We start from the raw sequence: 25,384 nt of genomic DNA, 5'->3' as shown, positions 1-25,384 counted from the left end.
AGACGGCATTGCAAACTTCAGGCCACTGCCTTTGACATCAGGTCCCTCGATATCAACTTTGGGACCTTTAATATTCACATCTGGGCCTTTGAGATCACCCTCCAGATTAACATCTGGTACGTCAACATCTCCCCTCACTTTTGGACCTTTGAGATGGACATCCAATTCAGGTTTTCTCATCCTGGGTCCTGAAATGTTGAATTGCGGCATTTTCAAATTAGGGCCTTTGATCTTACCCGATCCTCCAATATCTAGATCTACATCGGATACGTCAACAGCGCCTTCTATCTGTGGTCCAGTTAGTTTGACATCTCCCTCAGGAAGATTGGCATCAATGTCTAGATCTGGTCCTTCTAATTTACCTCCACCTATTCCAAATCTGGGCATACTGAATTTGGGCAGGTGGAACTTCCCACTGGGGCCTTTAATGTCAGCCTCAGGAACATCAACATCTACCTTGGGGCCTTTGATTTCACCCTGTATATTTGCAGAAGGAAAACCAATTTCATGTTCAGCTTTCAATTTTGGGCCTTTTAAATTCAAATCAAACTCTGGACCATGTATGCTGGGCATTTTTACAGAAGGTATTGCAAACTTCAGGCCGCTTCCTTTGACATCAGGTCCCTCAATATCAACTTTGGGACCTTTAATATTCACATCTGGGCCCTTGAGATCACCCTCCAGGTTAATATCTGGAACGTCAACATCTCCGCTCATTTTTGGACCTTTGAGATGGACATCCAATTCAGGTTTTTTGATCCTGGGTCCTGAAATGTTGAGGTGCGGCATTTTAAAATTAGGACCTTTGATCTTACCAGATCCTCCAATATCTAGATCTACATCGGGAACATCAACAGCGCCTTCTATCTGTGGTCCAGTTAGTTTGACATCTCCCTGAGGAAGACTGGCATCAATGTCTAGATCTGGTCCTTCTAATTTACCTCCACCCATTCCAAATCTGGGCATACTGAATTTGGGGAGTCGAAACTTCCCACTAGGGCCTTTAATGTCAGCCTCAGGAACTTGAACATCTACTTTGGGGCCTTTGATTTCACCCTCTATATTTGCAGAAGGAAAACCAATTTCATGGTCACCTTTCAATTTTGGGCCTTTAATATTCGAATCAAACTCTGGACCATGTATGCTGGGCATTTTTACAGACGGCATTACAAACTTCAGGCCGCTTCCTTTGACATCAGGTCCCTTGATATCAACTTTGGGACCTTTAATATTCATGTCTGGGCCTTTGAGATCACCCTCCAGATTAACGTCAGGAACGTCAACATCTCCGCTCACTTTTGGACCTTTGAGATGCACATCCAAGTCAGGTGTTTTGATCTTGGGTCCTGAAATGTTTAATTGTGGCATTTGAAATTTAGGGCCTTTGATCTTACCAGAACCTCCAATATCTAGATCTACATCGGGGACATCAACACCGCCTTCTATCTGTGGTCCAGTTAGTTTGACATCTCCCTCAGGAAGATTGGCATCAATGTCTAGATCTGGTCCTTCTAATTTACCTCCACCCATTCCAAATCTGGGCATACTGAATTTGGGCAGATGAAACTTCCCACTGGGGCCTTTAATGTCAGCCTCAGGAACTTGAACATCTACCTTGGGGCCTTTGATCTCACCCTGTATATTTGCAGAAGGCAGACCAATATCATGGCCACCTTTCACTTCGGGACCTTTAAGATGCAAATCAAAGTCAGGGGTTTTTATTTTTGGCACACTTATGGAAGGCATTGAAATCTTGAACCCGCCTCCTTTGGCATTGGGTCCCTGGATATTCACATCTGGGCCTTTGAGATCACCCTCCAGATCAATGTCAGGGACAGCAACATCACCGCTCATTTTTGGACCTTTGAACTCTACGTCAAATTCAGGTTTTTTGATCTTGGTTCCTGAAATATTAAATTGTGGCAGTTTAGATTTAGGACCCTTGATTTTGCCTCCTTCAATGTCTAGATCTACATCGGGTACATCAACAGCGCCTTCTATCTGTGGTCCAGTTAGTTTGACATCTCCCTCAGGAAGATTGGCATCAATGTCTAAACCTGGTCCTTGTAATGTACCTCCCCCCATTCCGAAGCTGGGCACTTTGAATTTGGGCAGTCGAAACTTCCCACTGGGGCCTTTAATGTCAGCCTCAGGAACATCAACATCTACCTTGGGGCCTTTGATCTCACCCTGTATATTTGCAGAAGGCAGACCAACATCATGGCCACCTTTCACTTCGGGGCCTTTAAGATGCAAATCAAAGTCAGGAGTCTTTATTTTTGGTATTCCTATGGAAGGCATTGAAACCTTGAACCCGCTTCCTTTGGCATTGGGTCCCTGGATATTCACATCTGGGCCTTTGAGATCACCCTCCAGATCAATGTCAGGGACAGCAACATCACCGCTCATTTTTGGACCTTTGAAATCTACGTCAAATTCAGGTTTTTTGATTCTGGGTCCTGAAATCTTAAATTGTGGCATTTTAAATTTTGGATCCTTAATTTTGCCTCCTTCAATATCTAAATCTACATCAGGAACATCAACAGCGCCTTCTATCTGTGGTCCAGTTAGTTTGACATCTCCCTCAGGAAGATTAGCATCAATGTCTAGATCTGGTCCTTCTAATGTACCTCCCCCAATTCCGAAGCTGGGCATTTTGAATTTGGGCAGTCGAAACTTCCCACTGGGGCCTTTAATGTCAGCTTCAGGAACATCAACATCTACTTTGGGGCCTTTGATTTCACCCTCTATATTTGCAGAAGGCAGACCAATTTCATGGTCACCTTTCAATTTTGGGCCTTTAATATTCGAATCAAACTCTGGACCATGTATGCTGGGCATTTTTACAGACGGCATTACAAACTTCAGGCCGCTTCCTTTGACATCAGGTCCCTTGATATCAACTTTGGGGCGTTTAATATTCATGTCTGGGCCTTTGAGATCACCCTCCAGGTTAACGTCAGGAACGTCAACATCTCCGCTCACTTTTGGACCTTTGAGATGGACATCCAAGTCAGGTGTTTTGATCGTGGGTCCTGAAATGTTTAATTGTGGCATTTGAAATTTAGGATCTTTGATCTTACCAGAACCTCCAATATCTAGATCTACATCGGGGACATCAACAACGCCTTCTATCTGTGGTCCAGTTAGTTTGACATCTCCCTCCGGAAGATTGGCATCAATGTCTAGATCTGGTCCTTCTAATTTACCTCCACCCATTCCAAATCTGGGCATACTGAATTTGGGCAGATGAAACTTCCCACTGGGGCCTTTAATGTCAGCGTCAGGAACATCAACATCTACCTTGGGGCCCTTGATCTCACCCTGTATATTTGCAGAAGGCAGACCAACATCATGACCACCTTTCACTTCCGGGCCCTTAAGATGCAAATCAAAGTCTGGAGTCTTTATTTTTGGCACACTTATGGAAGGCATTGAAATCTTGAACCCGCTTCCTTTGGCATTGGGTCCCTGGATATTCACATCTGGGCCTTTGAGATCACCCTCCAGATCAATGTCAGGGACAGCAACATCACCGCTCATTTTTGGACCTTTGAAATCTACATCAAATTCAGGTTTTTTGATTGTGGGTCCTGAAATATTAAATTGTGGCAGTTTAGATTTAGGACCCTTGATTTTGCCTCCTTCAATGTCTAGATCTACATCGGGTACATCAACACCACCTTCTATCTGTGGTCCAGTTAGTTTGACATCTCCCTCAGGAAGATTAGCATCAATGTCTAGACCTGGTCCTTCTAATGTACCTCCCCCCATTCCGAAGCTGGGCACTTTGAATTTGGGCAGTCGAAACTTCCCACTGGGGCCTTTAATGTCAGCCTCAGGAACATCAACATCTACCTTGGGGCCTTTGATTTCACCCTCTAAATTTGCAGAAGGAAAACCAATTTCATGGTCACCTTTCAATTTTGGGCCTTTCAGATTTGAATCAAACTCTGGACCATGTATGCTGGGCATTTTTACAGACGGCATTACAAACTTCAGGCCGCTTCCTTTGACATCAGGTCCCTTGATATCAACTTTGGGACCTTTAATATTCATGTCTGGGCCTTTGAGAGCACCCTCCAGATTAACGTCAGGAACGTCAACATCTCCGCTCACTTTTGGACCTTTGAGATGGACATCCAAGTCAGGTGTTTTGATCTTGGGTCCTGAAATGTTTAATTGTGGCATTTGAAATTTAGGGTCTTTGATCTTACCAGAACCTCCAATATCTAGATCTACATCAGGTACACGAACACCGCCTTCTATCTGTGGTCCAGTTACTTTGACATCTCCCTCAGGAAGATTGGCATCAATGTCTAGACCTGGTCCTTCTAATTTACCTCCACCCATTCCAAATCTGGGCATACTGAATTTGGGCAGATGGAACTTCCCACTGGGGCCTTTAATGTCTGCCTCAGGAACATCAACATCTACCTTGGGGCCTTTGATTTCACCCTCTATACTTGCAGAAGGAAGACCAATTTCATGGTCACCTTTCAATTTCGAATGTAACTCTGGAACTTGTATGCTGGGCAGCTTCATAGAAGGCATTGCAAACTTCAGGCCGCTTCCTGTGACATCTGGTCCCTCAAAATCAACTTTGGGACCTTTAATATTCATATCTGGGCCTTTGAGGTCACCCTCCAGGTTAAGATCAGGAACGTGAACATCTCTGATCACTGTTGGACCTTTGAGATGCACACTGTCTGGATCTTTCCCTTCTAATGTACCTCCACCCATTCCGAAGCTGTGCATTTTGAATTTGGGAGTTTGGATCATTCCACTGGGACCTTTAATATCAGCCTCAGGAACATCAACATTAACCTTGGACCCTTTGATGTTTCCCTCTACATTTGAAAAAGGACGATCACTACCATGGTCAGGTTTCACGTCTTGGCCTCTAAGATTCAAATCAACGCTTGGAACATTTACGTTGGGCATAGTTATGGAAGGCATTGAAAATTTCATTGTGCTTCCTTTGGCACCAGGTACTTCAGGGAGTTTGGGTCGTTTAACATTCACACTAAGGCCTTGAAGATCACCCCCTAGGTTGACATCAGGGACGGCCACATCTCGAGTAAAGTTGGGACCTTTGAGATCTAAATCAAATTCAGAGCTTCTGATTGCGGGACCCGAGATATTGAATTTTGGACCTTTGATGCCACTGTGCAGATTGATGTCAGGTGCGTCAATATCATGTTCCACTGTTGGACATTTCTGCTGCCGATCAATATCAGGTGTTGCTATCCTGGGTGTGGATATATGGAATCCTTGCGTTTTGACTTCAGGACCTTTTATTTCGCTGACGAACCCTCCTGCCGCAGGGATTTGAACGCCGCCGACTACTTTTGGTCCAGACAGCTTAATGTCTGCCTCAGGAAATTTAGTACTGATGCCCAGATCTGCTCCATCGACTATTGTGCACTTTTTCGTCACTTTGGCATTGGGAATTTCCTTTGCATCTGAAGCTGAAACATTGAAGTTTGCTGCCTTCATTTTGACATTTAGTCTCCCATCTTGTGCGTTGAATCCTGAACCATCAAGGTGCATTTTCGACGTTTGAACATCAATCTTTGGACCTTTGAAATCACCACGATATCCAGATATATTAAGATCAGCGTCAGTCTTAGGGGAAGAGATGACTGTTTTTTGCTCCACTTGTACTGATATCAACAACTTGACCTTTGACAGTTGTCTTTGGGACCGTGATATCGATGTCCGAAGTTTGCACTGCTCTTCCCCCTCCTGCTATCTTCATCTGCGGCATGTGGAAAGTAGCCTGGCCATGCTCTGTGTCTGGCCCGGCTACATCTACAACTTTCGTCTTCACAATGTGCATTGTGTGCGTCGTGCGCTTGCCTTCTCCCATTCGAAATTTCAGCCCTTCCGCGCCGGGGAGATTAAGATCTACATCCATCTCCGGCGTTTCCAGTTGTGGCCCTGACCGCTCAATGGTGACTTGCTCATACCTTGGAACTTTTATTTTAAATTCTGGATTCTGGATGTCCATGTCTGTCACGCCCGTCGGACCATGAGTATGAATTGTACGCGTAATAACCTTTCTGGTGATATGTACATTGGAAAACCTGTCACCTTGATCTGACGCTTCCGCACCATCCTCTGACTTCAGACGGGGCTTGATTTTGGTTCTGAAAATCCTCTGGTAGTCTTCGTCATCTCCACTCTAGAAGAGTTATCAAAATTCTGGTTGTCACATCCAGCTTTTTAAAAAATATATTTTTATTCTCTTTTTTTCACATTTTCTCCCAAATTTACACCCAACAAAAAGCAATAATCAGGAACGAATGTAATCAATCCCCATATCAATAACAACAATCCCATCCTCCCACCAAACCCCCAAACCTTAGCCCGCATGTTAACATAAAGAAATGACGAATCAGGAATCACCCATAGTCACCATTAACACATACAGTCCCTCTCCCCCCAACCCTCCCAGCCCCCCCCCCCCCCCCCCCCCCCCCGATGTGATCCAATTCTCGAAAATTCATAATGAATAACACTCATGAATTGCAGAACCCCTCCATCCTTCCCCTCAGTTCAAATAGTTCAAATTTGACCTTTTCAAGCGTCAAGAATTCCAGCAGGTCCCCCCGCCACGCCAGGGCACAGGGTGGAGAGGTTGATCTCCACCTGAACAGGATCCGCCTTCGGGCGATCAACGAGGCGAAGGCTACAACATCTGCCTCCGCGCCCGTTTCCAACCCCGGCTGGTCCGACACCCCGAGTATGGCCTCCCGAGGGCCCGGGTCCAGTTTCACGCGCACCACTTTAGAGATTACCCGAAAAACCTCCTTCCAGTAATCCTCCAGCGTCACATCCAGCTTTGTGCTTATTTTGTTTTTATTTAAGACAAATTGTCAGACCTCCGTCTAGAACAGTAAAGTCCCAGTTTCAGGCCTGTGCTGAGCTAGCCAATCTCAGCTGGTGTGGCAGTATGAGAGCTGGGAAGGGAATAAACTATAAACTAGTATACCTACTCTGAACCTGGTGCTGTGAGGATCAAGCTGATCTCTGATGCCCACCCTCACCCACGGTTGGAACACCTACCAATACAGACACTCTCGCTTCACCCACCTCCTCCAGTATGTCCCATCCCACCCTCTCTGGCTCTAGTGTCTGGGTGGGTTCTCTCTACTCACCTTCCCTTCTTCACCCCTCGACCCTAAAGCCCCTCAGAGCTAATTTTGCCGTACGCCCCTCCACCTTGCCCAGCCCACATTTGAAAGTTTTTAAAACTGATGAGAAGAGGGTGTAGATTGCTGGCAAGTGGAACCTGGTTGAGGCAATTGTGCTAAGAATTACACTAACAACCAAGTTACGATTATCAGTCCGTCCTGGGCGGCACGGTGGCACAGTGGTTAGCACTGCTGCCTCACAGCGCCAGGGAGCCGGGTTCGAATCCCGGCTTGGGTCACTGTCTGTGCGGAGTCTGCACGTTCTTCCCATGACTGCGTGGGTTTCATCCGGGTGCTCCGGTTTCCTCCCACGAGTCCCAAAAGATGCGCTTGTTCAGTGAATTGGACATTCTGAATTCTCCCTCCGTGTACCCGGACAGGCGGCGGAATGTGGCGACGAGGGGATTTTCACAGTAACTTCATTGCAGTGTCAATAAGTCCATAACGCATAGGAGCAGAATTAGGCCACTCGGCCCATCGGGTCTACTCCATTCAATCACAGCTGATATTTTTCTCATCCCCATTCTCCTGCCTTCTCCCCATAACCCCTGATCCCCTTACTGATCAAGAACCTATCTATCTCTGTCGTAAAGACACTCAGTGATTTGGCCTCCACAGCCTTCTGCGGCAGAGTTACACAGATTCACCACCCTCTGGCTGAAGAAATTCCTCCTCATCTCTGTTTTAAAGGATCGCCCTATGTCAGCCGATTATTATTATTCGAAGGGTGGCACAGTGGTGCAGTGGTTAGCACTGCTGGCTCATGGCGCCGAGGACCCGGGTTCAATCCTGGCCCCGGTCATTGTCCGTGTGGGGTTTGCAGATTCTCCCCGTGTCTGCGTGGGTCTCACCCCACAACCGAAAAGATGTGCAGGGTAGGTGGATCGGCCACGCTAAATTGCCCCTTAATTGGAAAAGAAAATAATTGGATACTCTAATTCAGAATGTCCAAGTTATTATTCGGCCCATCGAGTCTGAACCACGCCCCCCCGCCCTATCCCCGGATCCCCACCTAACCTGCACATCCTTGGGTACTAAGGGACAATTTAGCATGGCCAATCCACCTAACCTGCACATTTTTGGACACTGAGGGACAATTTAGCACGGCCAATCCACCTAACCTGCACATCCTTGGGTACTAAGGGACAATTTAGCATGGCCAATCCACCTAACCTGCACATCCTTGGGTACTAAGGGACAATTTAGCATGGCCAATCCACCTAACCTGCACATCTTTGGACACTGAGGGACAATTTAGCACGGCCAATCCACCTAACCTGCACATCTTTGGACACTGAGGGACAATTTAGCACGGCCAATCCACCTAACCTGCACATCTTTGGGTACGAAGGGACAATTTAGCACGGCCAATCCACCTAACCTGCACATCTTTGGACTTTGGGAGAAAACCGGAGCACCCGGAGGAATATAATATAATAATAATCTTTATTGTCACTTGAAGGCTTACATTTTATTTTAATACCTTTAGAGTACCCAATTCATTTTTTCCAATTAAGGGGCAATTTAGTGTGGCCAATCCATCTACCCTGCACATCTTTTGCGTTGTGGGGCGAAACCCAATCAAATACAGGGAGAATGTGCAAACTCCACACAAGACAGTGACCCAGAGCCAGGATCGAACCTGGGACCTCGGCGCCCTGAGCCAAGTAAGCTTACATTAACACTGCAATGAAGTTACTGTGAAAAGTCCCTAGTTGCTACACTCCGGTGCCTGTTTGGGTACACTGAGAGAGAATTCAGAATGTCCAGTTCACCTAACAAGCACGTCTTTCAGGACTCGTGGGAGGAAGCCGGAGCGCCCGGAGGAAACCCACGCAGACACGAGGGAGAACGTGCAGTCGCCGCACAGAGTGACCCAAGGCCGGGAATCGAACCTGGGACCTTGGTGCTGTGGTGAAGCATCAGTGCTAACCACTGTGCCACCGTGCTGCCCAAACCCACGCAAACACGGGGAGAATGGGCAAACTCCACACAGACAGTCACCCGAGGCTGGAATCGAACCCGGGTCCCTGGCGCGGTGAGGCAGTGGCTCTAACTGCCGTGCCGCCCATGTAAAGAGTGCTAACTGCTTACCCATGATGGTGCAGTAGCTTCACTAGAAGAACACGCAATTTCAGTGTGATAATTTTGTATCACCAATTTCCATTTTAAATGTGGATATTGAAATGGGTAATAAAAAAAAGAGGGAGCGCAGCAAAGGTTCGCCAGACTGGTTCTTGGGATGGGCAGGATTGTCCTATGAGGCGAGATTGGGTCGACTAGGCCCCTATTCACTGGAATTTTGAAGAATGAAGGGGGCTCGAATTGAAACAAATAAAATTCTGACAAGGCTGGACCGAATGGACAGAGGGATAATATTTCCCTTTGGCTGGAGGGGTCTAGAACAAAGGGTCACCGTCTCAGGATACGGGGGTCGGCCTTTTAGGAGACTGAGATGAGGAGAAATTTCTTCACTCGGGGAAGGAGTCGGCCATTTTGGGGACTGAGATGAGGAGAAATTTCACTTGGGGAAGGAGTCGGCCATTTTGGGGACTGAGATGAGAAGAAATTTCTTCACTCAGGGAAGGAGTCGGCCATTTTGGGGACTGAGATGAGAAGTTTCTTCACTCAGGGAAGGAGTCGGCCATTTTGGGGACTGAGATGAGAAGAAATTTCTTCACTCGGGGAAGGCGTCGGCCATTTTGGGGCCCGAGATCGAGATGAGGAGAGGTTGCTTCACTCGGGGAAGGCGTCGGCCATTTTGGGGCCCGAGATCGAGATGAGGAGAGGTTGCTTCACTGGGAAGGAGCCGGCCATTTTGGTGACTGAGATGAGGAGAAATTTCTTCACCTGGGGAAGGAGTCGGCCATTTTGGGGGCTGAGACGAGAAATGTCTTCACCCAGAGGGTGGTGAACCTGTGGGATTCTCTACCACAGAGGATCGTGGAGGCCAAGTTACTGGATATATTTAAGAAGGGAATAGATAGATTTCTGGACTCTAAAGGTGTTAAGAGGTATGGGGAGAGCGCGGGAGTGTGGAGTTGAGATAGACGATCAGCCATGATCATGGGGAATGGTGGAGCAGGCTTGAAGGGCCGAGTGGCCTACTCCTATTTTTTATGTAAAAGGTGTTGTGAGTGGTGCACGGATGTTAGCGAAGCGGCAAAAGCAAAGCAAAACAAGTCGGGAATTTTTTTTAAATATAAATTTAGAGTACCCAATTATTTTTTCCAATTAAGGGGCAATTTAGCGCGGCCAATCCACCTACCCTGCACATCTTTGGGTTGTGGGGGTGAAACCCACGCAGACACGGGAGAATGTGCAAACTTCACACGGACAGTGACCCAGAGCCAGGATCGAACCTGGGACCTCGGCGCCGTGAGGCAGCAATGCTATCCACTGCGCCACCATGCTGTCCACAAGTCGGGAATGTTGTTGTCACAAGGAGCGATGTAAAAAAAGATGTGTTACAATGAATACCGTTGACTTACAACTCCATCACCTGTGGCAGCATCATTGTAAGGCGAAAGCGGAGATGCAACCACCCTTGTGAGCATCGAGACCCACCAGAAGAGATGCATTTCACCAGTGCCTCTAGAGGGCAGCATTTGTAGCAGAGGAAGGAGAAAGTCCTGGCCTCTCCCCTGTTACTGGAGACCACAGCGATTTTTACGAAGAGGATTTTTCACGCCATAGACTGCATCCTTCCATTTATTTTATTTTGTGTGCCCTGCAATTTCTCTCTCCTCTCCTCCATCCCCCCCCCCCCCCCCCCCCCCCCGCCCCTTCTCCCGGAGGTGTTGTCCACCTGGCAGCACACTAAAAGAGGCCCATCATTATGTTCGGCCGACCGTGGGCGAACAACACTATCCAACTGGTGGGCAGCAACCCAGCAGAGCCCGGACCCCTCCACGCGCTCCCCACCTTACTCATTTCGTTCGGGAGAGTCGGAAACCCATGGACAACGTTTCCTTCGTTGATCCAAGGCACTGAGGCCAACCAGGGCGCCCCTCGCACTGTCCAAAAAGCAGAGCTACCTGTTCAGCACAGGCCCACTCTGTAAGCCTACGAGATGTGTGACCTTTATTTAACAGTTCCACCCCACTCTCTCACCAGCTATATCAAGCAGCATGAAAATAAAGCTGCCAAATGCTGCTTTCAAAATCTAGGGCTGGATTCCCCCCACCCCCCAACAAAACCCAGCGGGCTTTCCGGCACTGGCGGCAGCTCGTCCCTGGCCGGTCACGCCGAAGGCAATGGAGTTTTCCATGGCCCGACAGCCGCACGCCGATGGGGAACCCGCTGACAGTGACACCAGGCCTCCACGCTGTGCCATGCGATGTAAACCCACAAAACCAGGAGCTTGCCGACATTCCAAACCTGCTCCCTTGACGTAGCCGCGCCGCATAAAAGTAGCGTCATCCCACAACTCTGAATTGCAAAAAAAAAAAAATCATCTTAATATGACTTTACTTAAGGCGGCCACACGCACCAGCACAGCCTCTGGACTCGTAGCCTCCATCCATTCCGGGTTCCAGGAATAACTCCCCCCGGGAGAAAGCTTTTCTCCCTTCCGGTGTAGCTTGAGTCCGACGGTGTGTCGATCCACGGTCTGCAGTATTTTCTGCGCTTCTTCATACCCCATCTCATCAAAGTAGATCGTTGCACTCACAATCTGGTCACCTTGGAGGCGGGGTGGTGGAGAGGGTCGGAAAAAAAGAGAGGGCATCAGAGCCAGAAACTGCAAAGGATCATCTTTGTGAGAGCGGCATTTAGTGCGATCCTGCGATTGCACAAGAATGATTCCTTGTGGTGAGGTGGTATTTTTACTCGTCCCTGCCCCGTTAGCTGCCAGGGAGAATGGCGATGCAGGAAGAATATCTGGCCAGAATCAGGGAACGCGACTCGCTGGCGAGAAACTTAATTTAAATACTTTTCTAAAATAAATTAAGAGTACCCAATTATTTTGTTTTCCCCAATTAAAGAGGGAATTTAGCGTGGCCAACCCACCTACCCTGCGCATCTTTGTGTTGTGGGAGTGAGACCCATGCAGACAATGTGTGCAAACTCCAAATGGACAGTGACACAGTGCCGGGATCGAACCCGGGTCCTCGGCACCGTGAGGCAGCAGTGCTAACCACTGTGCCGCCTTAATAATTAAATTTACTGATACAGATTACATAGAGGTTGATGTGTAAAGTAATCGTATAACAATACATACCTTTGTCCTGGGGCCTGAAACTGACTAACAAGCGTTCCCTGACAGTACTACAATTGTACTCCAAGTGACCTCAGCGTGCATTTACTCATCGATAATTAGAGTTTGAGGAAGAGTGGGAGAGATGTTACAAACCAAATTGCTTTCCCTGATAGTACTGCAATTACACTCTGACTGACCTCAGCGCACATTAACTGAACAATAATTAGACTTGGCAGCTTTGAAGCGACATAACTGCTGTAGTGAAATAACACAGTCTAAAATGTAGCCTAAACAGTTCTGTCGCTGTTTAAGAATTAGACCATTAGTTCAGTGTTCTACCCCAGCCTTGAACGAGGGCAAGGAAAATCATCAATTAGAAAGCAGCACCAATACCTTCCTTCATCACTCCACTCTTTCCTGCTGGAGAATTCTGCACCACATCCTTGATGAAGATCCCCTCGTCGTCACCACTAATACTGAATCCATGTGCAGCCGCTCCCGTCCAGTTTGGGAGCAGCACATCGAGATCATCCTCCTTTTTAGCCATCTGCCAAAATCAAAGAAAAAGCAAAGTATTGGCCAAGCTGCGGGAAAAGGGCTAACTGGAAGGTCAGAGGTGTATCATAGGGCGGCACGATGGACACAGTGGGTTAGCACGGCTGCCTCACAGCGCCAGGGACCTCGGTTCGATTCCGACCTTGGGTGACTGGCTGTGTGGAGTTTGCATCTTCTCCCCCGTGTCTGCGTTGGTTTCCTCCGGGTGCTCCGGTTTCCTCGCACAATCCACAGATCATATCATAGCATCCTTACAGTGCAGAAGACGGCCATTCGGCCCATCAATTCTGCACCAGCCCTCTGAAAGAGCACTCCACCCAAGCGCACTTCCCCGCCCTATCCCTATAACCCCTTAACCCAGTGTTCTTCAAAGTCGGGGGCAGGACCCACAGGTGGGTCACGGGCGGGTGTCGGGTGGGTCGCGGAGCCGTTGTCCGCAGCACTCCTGATCGCGCTAATCCCCGCGCTGCAGCCGACTTCAGAACGGCGGCTGCAAGCGGGCGCGAACATGTTAAAAAAAAAATTGCCCGCATTGCGCATGCGCGCACGATGATCGGCGCGCATGCGCAGTGCGGCCTCTATTTTTTTAAACAGTTGCAGCTTTTTGTTTTACAAGTTCTGTCGTGGTTTTTATTCATTTTTTCATTTATTTTATTCATTTAATTTCTATTTTTATTCATTCTATTTTTTCTTATAAGTTCGGGGAGGTTTAATTCATTTTTTCATTTATTTTTTTAGTTTTTTTTACAAGTTCGGGGGGGGGTTTTATTTGATAAAATTTTACAGGAAACAAATTCTGAACTTTGGACAGATGGGAGACTCCATATTTCCGACACGGGAAGGCTTCACCTTCATCCAACAGGTTCCATTGGAGGAGCGTGTACGAGGGCCAAAGGGACACAAAACCATTTCCTCCATTTTTGTCAGCAGCAAACAAGGTAAGAGAAAATGGTGGGTCGCGAAGGTCGGCCGGGTTGGGTTGCAAAGGTCGGTCGGGTTGGGTCCCGAAGGTTGGCCGGTTGGTAAAAATGGGTCCCCGGAAAAAAAGTTTGAAGAACATTGCCTTAACTAATCTGCACATCTTTGGACACTAAGGGGCAATTTAGCACGGCCAATCCACCTAACCTGCACATCCATGAACACTAAGAGACAATTTATCACGGCCTATCCACCTAACCTGCACATCTTTGGACACTAAGGGATAATTTAGCACGGCCAATTCACCTAACCTGCACATCTTTGGACACTAAGGGGCAATTTAGCTGGGCCAATCCACCTAACCTGCACATCTATGGACACTAAGGGACAATTTATCACGGCCTATCCACCTAACCTGCACATCTTTGGACACTAAGGGGCAATTTAGCACGGCCAATCCACCTAACCTGCACATCTTTGGACACCAAGGGGCAATTTAGCATGGCCAATCCACCTAACCTGCACATCTTTGGACACTAAGGGGCAATTTAGCATGGCCAATCCACCTAACCTGCACATCTTTGGACACTAAGGGGCAATTTAGCACGCCCAATCCACCTAACCTGCACATCTTTGGACACTAAGGGGCAATTTAGCACGGCCAATCCACCTAACCTGCACATCTTTGGACACTAAGGGGCAATTTAGCACGGCCAATCCACCTAACCTGCACATCTTTGGACTGTGGGAGAAAACTGGAGCACCTGGAGATGTGCAGGTTAAATTAATTGCCCTTTAGTGTCCAAAACGGTGAGGTGGGGTGACAGGGATAGGGCGGGGGAGTGGGCCTAGGTAGGGTGCTCTTTTGGAGGATCGGTGCTGACTCGATGGGCCTCCTTCCGGGTGATCATCAGGGTGCCTGAATCCTTAACAACAATATTACCACTAGATCATAGATCATAGTGTACATAGGTTAAGTCAAGGAAGTCATGATTTATAAACTATAGTGTTGTAACCCCCACAAGGACCAGTGGGAAACCATTATTGATCTCCCCATGGGGCTCGCAGAGTAGGAGCTTCCCAGGTATGATGGACTTGTCATATGGGGAGCGGTTGAGGACACTGGGTCTGTACTCGATGCGAGTTTAGAAGGATGAGGGGGGAGTCCCCGGCACGGTGGGCAAATGCGCTGTCCGGTGTGTTACCAAGTCACATAGACCAGCAAAAACTCGGATTCCAACTCCCTGAGCTACGTTAGCCATCAGGGTGCATCCAAAATGGCCTTTTGTTTAGCCTTCGCGCTGTTGAACTAGATGGAGGAGGGGCTGGAGGGTCCACACCTGATTGCCGCGCAAGCTGAAGCTGCACAATTGTTGACGTTGGACAGGGGGACAGATATTGGGCTTCGGGGCGATGCCTTCCACAGTTGAAAAAGCCTGCCACCGCCCAGTCCCGATGCTCAAACGAGGAGACTGACAACTTGGGCAGAGTGCCAGCCGATTGTTCAACAACACCGAAGCAACACTCGGCAACTTGAACACGGATAAATTAAAGCACGATGAGTCTGCAATGTAAATATGGACATGGGAATTTGTAAAGGCGGGAAAATTCCAGCCAATACAAAGTGCGCATTTGTCGATGGGAATTGCAGGTATTAGATTATCATAGTGCAGAAGGAGGCCATTCGGCCCATCGAGTCTGCACTGGCCCTTGGAAAGAGCACCCTACCTAAGCCCACACCTCCACCCTATCCCAGTAACCCCACCTAATCTTTTTAGACACATAGACATAGAACATACAGTGCAGGAGGCCATTCGGCCCATCGGGTCTGCACCGACCCATTTAAGCCCTCACCTCCACCCTATCCCTGTAACCCAATAACCCCTCCTAACCTTTTTGGTTACTAAGGGCAATTTAGCATGGCCAATCCACCTAACCTGCACGTCTTTGGACTGTGGGAGGAAACTGGAGCACCCGGAGGAAACCCGCGCAGACGTGGGGAGAACGTGCAGACTCCGCACAGGCAGTGACACAGTGAGGAATCAAACCTGGGACCCTGGCGCTGTGAAGCCACAGTGCTACCCACTTGTGCTACCGTGCTGCCCTTCGTTATACGAGCGATCATAGAATTTACAGTGCAGAAGGAGGACATTCGGCCCAGTGAGTCTGCACCGACTCTTGGTGACGTAGTGGCATTGTCAGTGGGCTAGCAAAACAGACTGATGCACTCTGGGGACCTGGGCTGGAATTCCGCCATGGCAGGTGGCGAAATCTGAATTCAGTAAAAATCTGGAATTGAAAAAAGGTTCAATGATGACCCCGTGAAACCGCCATCGATTATCGTTAAACGAAAGCCCCCATCTGGTTCGCTAATGTCCTTTAAGGGCAGGAAATCTGCCGTCTTTGCCTGGTCTGTGAGTCCGGACCCTCCTGCCAACAGCAACATGGCTGACCCTTAACCATCCCCTCAAGGGGCAATTCGGGATGGGCCATAATTGGTGGCACATCCTGCGACGCCCATGAACGAATAAAGGAAAAAGAGGCCGAAAGATTTAAAACGGAAGCGGTGCAACGACACCACCGTCGGAAGGGCGTGATTACAGCGTGACAGGTTACAACAGGACGTTCCAGTGGCAAAGTTACGCAGAGGAATGCGAAGAAGGTGAAGGTGACAACAGGGAAGGCCTTGTAGACGACACGTAAACCCTGGCATCGGGCAGAATCTCTTACCTGCCCCCAGTGCCGCGTGTTTTGCCGCAGCCTGCCATTGGCCAGCGGCAGGACCTTCCGGTGTATTCCGTTGATCGCAACTGGGGATCTCCGGGGAAAATCCCACCCATTAACTTTTAATATATGATAACGGTACCATTCTCTCATTTTGAGGTGGGTTTGTTATACCTTTTAATGCTACTTTTTGCACCAGCAATTCCCCAGCAACAAAAAATACTCTTTAATCGGCTTCAGGATGCTTCTGAACTCTAACCGTCTTGGAAATGACCAATTCAAAATTAGTAGACTTGGGTTTCGTAAAAGGGCAGATCATCCGTAGCAGAATAGAACTACTTCACACGGAGTGACGCTCCTGTTCAAATTCAGCTGGGGATCATATGACTTGACTGCAACCAGTGCCATGGGAGCTCTGGTATTTATGAAATAAGCGGCGACTATCAATTGCAATGTGTTCACAAACTGTGCCTCCGGAGTTTGAGGCGTGAAATGATCAGAAAGGACTGTCAAGGGAGTGTTCCTTGAGGAAAGGTTTTTGTCTTATCAAATGGCTTCAGTGATGTCATTTGTGTGGGTGGAGCTGGGCTGTGGCTCTGAGATTTTTTTACTTTCGCTTTGAGTTTGAGCTGATTTAAACTGCAAAGGTTGAAAGAAGTGCCTTTCTCTATCTTCATTTTAAAAACAGTTCCGGACTGCTTGGTAGCTTAAAAGAGATAATTGCTCTCTGCAAGGAATTCAAATCTGCTGTTTGAAATGGGGAACAGAGTATCAGTAACATGACTTATGCCAGTAAGAGTGCCGTGTGCTGGGCCACGCCTTTGAAAAGGGGTTTCTGGTTTTACTTGGATCTTGTTATTGAATTGGAACAGTTAAGGGGGAATTCATTAAGCGTTATACATAGATTACTGTAGCTGTGTGGGGTCTCTAAGTTTGTAAGTGATAACAATTCTTGCTGTGTGTGTTTATACAAATGTTAACTAAATTCTTAGAGTAAAGGTTTTTTTTGATTAAAAGCGCCGAAGAATAACACCTGAAAGGCGTTATTGTGCCTACCTTGTGCCCATCGTAGTCAAATTCAATACAGAGTTATAGGTCAGGTGAACACCATAATATACTTTGGAAATATTCCAACCCTTGCCCATAACAGGACATACATACCTTTGTGCAGTCTCTCCGGCTCTGGAAGTATGAAACTAAATCGCTGCCGTTTCTTTGGCTGGTACAAGGTCTGTTGCTTCACTTTTGTGCTTGCTCCGGGCTCACAACACTGGAAGAGAGGAGCAACAGCAACAGTCAGAAGGTTTAATTGAAGCCCCCACACATACACAAACCATGCGCAAATCTGAATGATGGATTGCCATAAAAACGCAACTGGTTTAAGGAAAGGGAAAGACTGCCCCGCTTACCCCGTCTAAGACCTAGGTGATTGCTACACGTGACTCCATCCCACGTGCTCCGCGTTGTCTCTATCCTCTCTGGAATGGCCCAAGCAAGCCACTTGAGAAGACCCATCACAAATGACTCGGGACAGATCCTGAGTATCAAAAGAGGGTTTTACACTGTACGTACCTTGGAACGGTCTATCCGAAATGGTACTTAACTCTCTGACTTGCAAGAGCAAGGCCCCAACTGAGCTGTCCCAGCACCACAAGGCAGCAAGCACCAACAGTGCAGGATCTCAGCTCTTGATTTTTGTCAGATTAATGTCAACCGACTACAGTTGGCCTCGATAGGCCGGGTCAAGGAAAGGCGAACTGAACTAACTTGTCGTACTCCTGGAATGTGAGCGTCAGGTGAGAGCGGGGTCAGACTAGGCTGCAATAATGGCCACTGTGGTTTATTGGTGGTACAACACCAATTCAAACTGTTTGGGGAGACACGATGGCACAGTGGTTAGCACCGCTGCCTCACAGCACCAGGGACGCGGGTTCGATTCCGGCCTCGGGTGACTGTCTGTCTGGAGTCTCCACGTTCTCCCTGTGTCTGTGTGGGTTTCCTCCGTGTGCTCCGGATTACTCCCGCGGCCCAAAGATTTGCGGGTTAGGTGGATTGACCGTGATAAATTGTCCCTTAGTGTCCAAACTTGTGCGGGTTAGGTGCATTGGCCACGCTAAATTGTCCCTTAGTGTCCAAAGATGTGGAGGTTAGGTGGATTGGCCGTGCTAAATTGTTACCTTATTGTCCAAAGATGTGCAGGTTAGGTGGATTAGCCGTGCTAAATTGCCCCTTAGTGTCCAAAGATGTGCCGGTTAGGTGGATTAGCCGTGCTAAATTGCCCCTTAGTGTCCAAAGATGTGCAGGTTAGGTGGATTGGCCGTGCTAAATTGTCCCTTAGTGTCCAAAGATGTGGAGGTTAGGTGGATTGGCCGTGCTAAATTGTCCCTTAGTGTCCAAAGATGTACAGGTTAGGTGCATTGGCCGTGCTAAATTGTCCCTTATTGGCCAAAGATGTGCAGGTTAGGTGGATTGGCCGTGCTAAATTGTCCCGCAGTGTCCAAAAATGTGCAGGTTAGGCGGGGGAGTGGGCCTAGGAAGGGTGCTCTTTCAGAGGGTTGGTGCAGATTTAATGGACCGAATGGCCTCCTTCCGCACAGTAGGAACTCTGAGGAATGCACCGCCTGAGAGTGTGGTCAAGGAAGACTTAATCGTGGCTCGCAAAACAGAAAGGGTTGGATAATTATCTGAAGAGAACAGAAATATTGCAGGGCTGCCGGGAAAATGGCAGGGCGCAGGACTTGCTGAGTTACAGTGCCAGAAAGTGGCATTGTCACTTTAGGCAAACCAGCATCCTTCTGTACGGCAACCCTGTCTGTGATAGTCGCTTCCATGGGCTTCCTCATGATGAAACGCCAGTCAAGGCGGGGCACGGTACGAAGACTGAGGAAGTATTCCTCAGCAGGTATCAGCACCTTCAGAAGAAGGAAATACTTGCTATAGACATTGGGAGTTTCCCTGGACTCCTCCAGCCACTCTCGTGAGAGATTTGCGAAACCCTTGCAGGATCCTCAGCCCCAGGATGCCTGGAATGGCTGGCCTCGTTTTCCCCCACGTTCAAACATCCTTCACTTTCATGAGTACAAAAGTTCAAAAAGAATCGAGCAGAACAATCTGCCTTGGAAACAGAATTTTTTTTTTTCTTTTGCGCCGGTTATATTCTGTGTTTTGACAGCTGCGAAGGAAGTGCAGCGTTCAAAGGGTCAAATCCAGTCCTATCCAGCGATTATCCAAGGATGCCTCCTCCCCGATACACGGCGTGCTGGGATCAATCTCGCACTGGCTGCCAACACGAAGCCAACAACTGCACTTCGAATGTGACAAAGCTCTGTTTTAATCTGATTGCATCCTCTCTGGCTATCACCAACAAAAACCCCCAAAAATCAATCTTTCAACAGCTCGTGAGTTTGCAACGCCCCCGACAAAGTCACTGGGTTGAGGCCTGGAGCTGCCTTTTTCCTGCCTCTCTCACTCCTATCTTCCAGCCTGGGGGGGGGGGGGTCTTTCCTTGGTGAAAGAACCCACATGCTCAGTACCAAAGAATTTCTTGCTCATTTAGTTAACTCCACCAGGATCTACAATAGTAAGCGTGTGTCCCTTGTTTGTTTGCAAACAGTCTGTGTCGTGTGAGGAAACTACAAGCGAACCGAAAGAATCTTTAAAAAAAGGCTTTGGTCCCTCATGGACAGCACGGTAGCACAATGGTTGGCACAGTTGCTTCACAGCCCCAGGATCCCAGGTTCAAGTCACGGCTTGGATCGCTGTCTGTGCGGAGTCTGCATGTTCTCCCCCCGTGTCTGCGTGGGTTTCCTCCGAGTGCTCCGGTTTCCCCCCCCCACAGTCCAAAGATGTGCAGGTTAGGTGGATTGGCCGTGCTGAATTGCCCCTTAGTGTCCAAAAAATGGAGTGGGGTTACTGGGTTATGGGTGTGGGCTTGGATAGGGCGCTCTTTCCAAGGGCCGGTGCAGACACGATGGGCCGTATGGCCTCCTGCGCTGTAGGCTTTGAAAGCAGACCAGCAGCGCGGGTTCAATTCCCGTACCCGAACAGGCGCCGGAATGTGGCGACTAGGGGGCTTTTCACAGTAACTTCTTTGAAGCCGACTCGTGACAATAAAGCGATTTCTTGTCAATTCACTGCCCAGATGGAACTCATTCATCTAAACCCAAGTGTTCCTAGCCATCAGCTTGGCTTGGCTTAGATTCCTCCCATCAGCCAAACAACTTGCCCACTATCTTGGTCCACATGAAGGATTGGGTTTGAGGTATCGGAGGGCTTCATGTGAAAGTGTATCTCGCCACGACATCGGAAGAGAAATCATAAAAAGCCTTGAAACTGTTTGAGAATTTTTCATTTCAAGAACCAAATTCCAGCCTGCACCAAAGTACATAAAAACGGTTTAGACGGGCGGCAGGGTGGCGCAGTGGTTAGCACTGCTGCCTCATAGAACATAGAACAGTACAGCACAGAACAGGCCCTTCGGCCCTCGTTGTGCCGAACAATGATCACCCTACTTAAACCCACGTAACCCGTATACCCATAACCCAACAATCCCCCCATTAGCCTTACACTACGGGCAATTTAGCATGGCCAATCCACCTAACCCGCACATCTTTGGACTGTGGGAGGAAACCGGAGCACCCGGAGGAAACCCACGCACACACGGGGAGGACGTGCAGACTCCACACAGACAGTGACCCAGCCGGGAATCGAACCTGGGACCCTGGAGCTGTGAAGCATTGATGCTAACCACCATGCTACCGTGAGGCCCCATGGCGCCGAGGACCCGGGTTCGATCCCGGCTCCGGGTCACTGTCCGGTGTGGAGTTTGCACATTCTCCCGCGTCTGCGTGGGTCTCACCCCCACAACCCAAAGATTTGTTTAGTTAATTGAAGAGTACCCAATTACGTTTTGCAAATCAAGGGTCAATTGAGCCTGGCCAATCCACCTACCCTGCCCACAACCCAAATATATGCAGGGTAGTTGGATTGGCCAGGCTAAATCGGCCCTTAATTGAAAACATTTTTTAAAAATGGTTTCGTCCCTGAGATGCCCAAAATCCTGCATCCAACGATTTGGGGAATTGTACAAGATTGATTTTTATTCATTCCGAATGGGAGAGATCATAATATTTTTTATTGTCACAAGTAGGCTTACATTAACACTGCAATGACGTTACTGTGAAAATCCCCTCGTCGCCACATTCTGGCGCCTGTTCGAGGGAGAATTCAGAATGTCCAATTCACCTAACAAGCACGTCTTTCGGGACTTGTGGGAGGAAACCTGGGCACCCGGAGGAAACCCACGCAGACACGGGGGGAGAACGTGCAGACTCTGCACAGACAGTGACCCAAGCCCGGGAATCGAACCAGGGACACTGCAGCTGTGAAGCAACCATCACCTGAGTCAGTATATCTTCCTGCTCGTCTTGTCAGTGGTGACTCAGTGGTAGCACTCTCATCTCTCAAACAGAGAACCGTGCGCTCAAACGCCATAGAGGAGACTTGAGCCTGCAAACTAATCTGATGATTCCACGCAAGACTGAGGGAATGCTGCATTGTCGGAGTGACTGTCTTTCAGAAGAGGCATCGCTCAGGTGAAAGAAAAAGATCCCCCACTGACAAATAAATATCACTTATTGTAACAAGTAGGCTTCAATGAAGTTACTGTGAAAAGCCCCCAGTCGCCACATTCCGGCGCCTGTTCGGGGAGGCCGGTACGGGAATTGAACCCACGCTGCTGCCTTGTTCTGCATTACAAGCCAGCTGTTTAGCTCACTGTGCTAAACCAGCCTCTATCCCTGTCAGGGTATTCAAACAGCAGGAAGTTTCCGTTGGTGTCTAGACCAATATTCCTCCCTCAATAAATGGCACCAAAAGCAGATTTAATGGGTCATTCATCTCAATTGTTGCTAATGGGATTGGGCTGTGTTGTATTTATCTGCCATGTTTGACGACAGAAGACTTCTGAAGATTGGTTGCGAAGCACTTTGAGATGCCGAGAAAGGCGTGAATAAATGCTGGGTTAATACAAGCTCTTTATTCTACCATCTTTGCTTGTCCAGCTTTGTCAGCAACCCACCTGCTACAGTAGGATTTCCATAGGATGGCAAAACCACCCCAAACCACATTCCTACAGGGCGACACAATCCTGAGAGGGCTTTAGTCATACATCAGTAACAATGAACTACAGTATCTCAATTGAGCATTAAAGCTGTAGCAGCTGTTATGTGTTTAGTTCCTTCCCCAACAAGGACACGACAGGCTGCCCCTCCCTCGTGACTGACGGGTACAAAAACCATAGAATCGTAGAATTCACAGTGCAGAAGGAGGCCATTCGGCCCATCGAGTCAGCAGCAGACCTTGGAAAGAGCGCCCTACCTAAGCCCACACCTCCACCCTATCCCAGCAACCACACCCAACCGTTTTTTTGGACACTACGGGACAATTTAGCACGGCCAATCCACCTAACCTGCACATCTTTGGACACTCAAGGGGCAATTTAGCACGGCCAATCCACCTAACCTGCACATCTTTGGACACTAAGGAGCAATTTAGCACGGCCAATCCACCTAACCTGCACATCTTTGTACTGTGGGAGGAAACCAGAGCACCCGGAGGAAACCCACGCAGACACGGGGAGAACGTGCAGACTCCGCACAGACAGTGACCCAAGCCGGGAATCGAACCTGGAGCTGTGAAGCAACTGTGCTAGCCACTGTGCTGCTGTGCACCCCCCCCCCCCGACACAGACTATCCCACAATCATACCCTGTGTAGGATGGGGGCTGGGGTGTGCAGTCTTCTCTTACATTTGAGAGGGAGGCACGACACAGACTATCCCACAATCATACGCTGTGTAGGATGGGGTGTGCTGTCTTCTCTTACATTTGGGTGCGAGAGAGGGAGGGTGGGGGAATCAGCTAGAGGGATAGAGGGAAGGCGGTGTCATAGTGGCACTGTCACTGGATTAGTAATCCGGAGACTCAGCCAAATGATCAGCGGACGTGGGTTCGAATCCCACTGTGGCGGCTGGCGGAACTTAACTTCAATGAATCTGGAAGTTTTTTTTAAAAACCTGTCCAAACCATTGTGGAATTTCACCCTTCCTGGCTCACTTGTATCCTTTAAGGAAGGAAATCTGCCATCTTTACCCAGTCTGGACTCCCAGACCCCACAGCTATGTGATTGATGCTCAACCACAAGAGATCAGTCAACAAGGAGTGAAACCAGATGGACCACCCAACATTAACGTCGACACCAGACGACAATGGCACCCCCAACCCTCCGCACCCTGCAACGTTCTCCTCGCTGGCACATGGGGGGGGGCATGTGCCCAAGTCGGGAGAGCTGTCTCACAGACGAGCAACCGCCTGGCACGGTCACCCTTACCGAATCACACTTCACATACAATGTGTCGGGCACCACCATCACCTTCCTTGGATATGTCCTATCCTTCCGGTGTGGTGCGGGGGGGTGTGGAGAGGGCAATCCGCCAAAGGTGACAGCATAGCGGTGTACAATCCGGACCTCATGAAGTCTGATGGCATCATGTCAAACATGCGCAAGGAGGGCAGCACGGAGGCGCAGTGGGTTAGCCCTGTAGCCTCACGGCGCCGAGGTCCCAGGTTCGATCCCGGCTCTGGGTCACTGTCTGTGTGGAGTTTGCACATTCTCCCCGTGTTTGTGTGGGTTTCGCCCCCACAACCCAAAGATATGCAGGGTACATGGACTGAGCGTACTAAATTGCCCCTTAATTGCAAAAAAAATTAATTGGGTACTCTAAATTTTAAAAAGACATGCGCAAGGATACATCCTGCTGATTTACCCTCGCACCTCCACCCCCACCCCCTCAGCCAATGAATCACTCCTCCATGTTGGCCGCCAGCTGGAAGAAGCACTAATGGTGGCAAGAGGGGGGCAGCACTGTGGCGCAGTGGGTTAGCACTGCTGCCTCACGGCGCCGAGGTCCCAGGTTCGATCCCGGCCCCGGGTCACTGTCCGTGTGGAGTTTGCACATTCTCTCCGTGTCTGCGTGGGTTTCGCCCCCACAACCCAAAATATGTGCAGGGGAGGTGGATTGGCCACGCTAAAATTGCCCCTTAATTGGGAAAAATGAATTGGGTACTCTAAATTTATTTTTAAAAAGGCTAACAGTGGCAAGGACACAGCGGGTGTGCTGGGAGGGGGACTTTAATGTTCGTCACCGAGAGTGGCTTGGTAGCGCTACCACTGACCGAGTTGGCTGAATCCTAAAGGGACTTAGCTGTGAAGCCAGCTTTGCAGAAGGTGGTGAGGAAACCCATGAGAGGGAAAAACCTACTTGACCGCGGCCTCGCCAATCCGCTCATTGCAGATGCATGTGCCCACGATACTATTGGCAGCAGTGGAACACCGCGCAGCCATTGTGGAGACAAAGTCCCACCTTCACATTGAGGATACCCTCCTTCTGTCGTCTGACACGACACACCGTGCTAAATGGGATGGATTTCCAAGAGATTCCGCAAGTCAAAACTGGGTATCCATGAGGCACAATTGGCAACAGCAGAGCTATATAAAACCACAATCTATAAACCTCATGGCCCGGCCTCTTCCCCCACTCCACCATTGCCATCAAGCCAGGGGATCAACCCCGGTTCAATGCAGAGTGCAGGCGGGCATGCAAGGGCAGCACCAAGCATACCTAAAAATAAGGCGCCAGCCTGGTGAAGCTACACCACAGGACCGTTTGCATGGCAGACAGCAGAAGGAGCAATTGATAGACAGAGCCAAGAGATCCCACAACCAACAGA

General features: G+C 48.9%; 1 protein-coding gene across 1 annotated transcript in view; it reads right to left on the bottom strand.

The window, feature by feature from the left end:
- The window catches only part of LOC119958807 (neuroblast differentiation-associated protein AHNAK-like), an 84,012-nt gene that overhangs the window by 16,701 nt on the left and 41,927 nt on the right, over positions 1-25,384 (bottom strand). The window contains 5 exon segments of the mRNA XM_038787309.1: positions 3-5,631; positions 5,633-6,187; positions 11,692-11,882; positions 12,793-12,946; positions 17,758-17,866. Of these exon segments, the coding sequence (XP_038643237.1) occupies positions 3-5,631; positions 5,633-6,187; positions 11,692-11,882; positions 12,793-12,946 (6,529 nt within the window). The 5' untranslated portion in view covers positions 17,758-17,866.

The sequence above is a fragment of the Scyliorhinus canicula genome, chromosome 31, assembly GCF_902713615.1.
Source record: "Scyliorhinus canicula chromosome 31, sScyCan1.1, whole genome shotgun sequence".
NCBI classification, from domain to species: domain Eukaryota; kingdom Metazoa; phylum Chordata; class Chondrichthyes; order Carcharhiniformes; family Scyliorhinidae; genus Scyliorhinus; species Scyliorhinus canicula.
The sequence above is the reverse complement of the archived record's forward strand: the minus strand, read 5'-3'. Positions and strand labels throughout refer to the sequence as shown.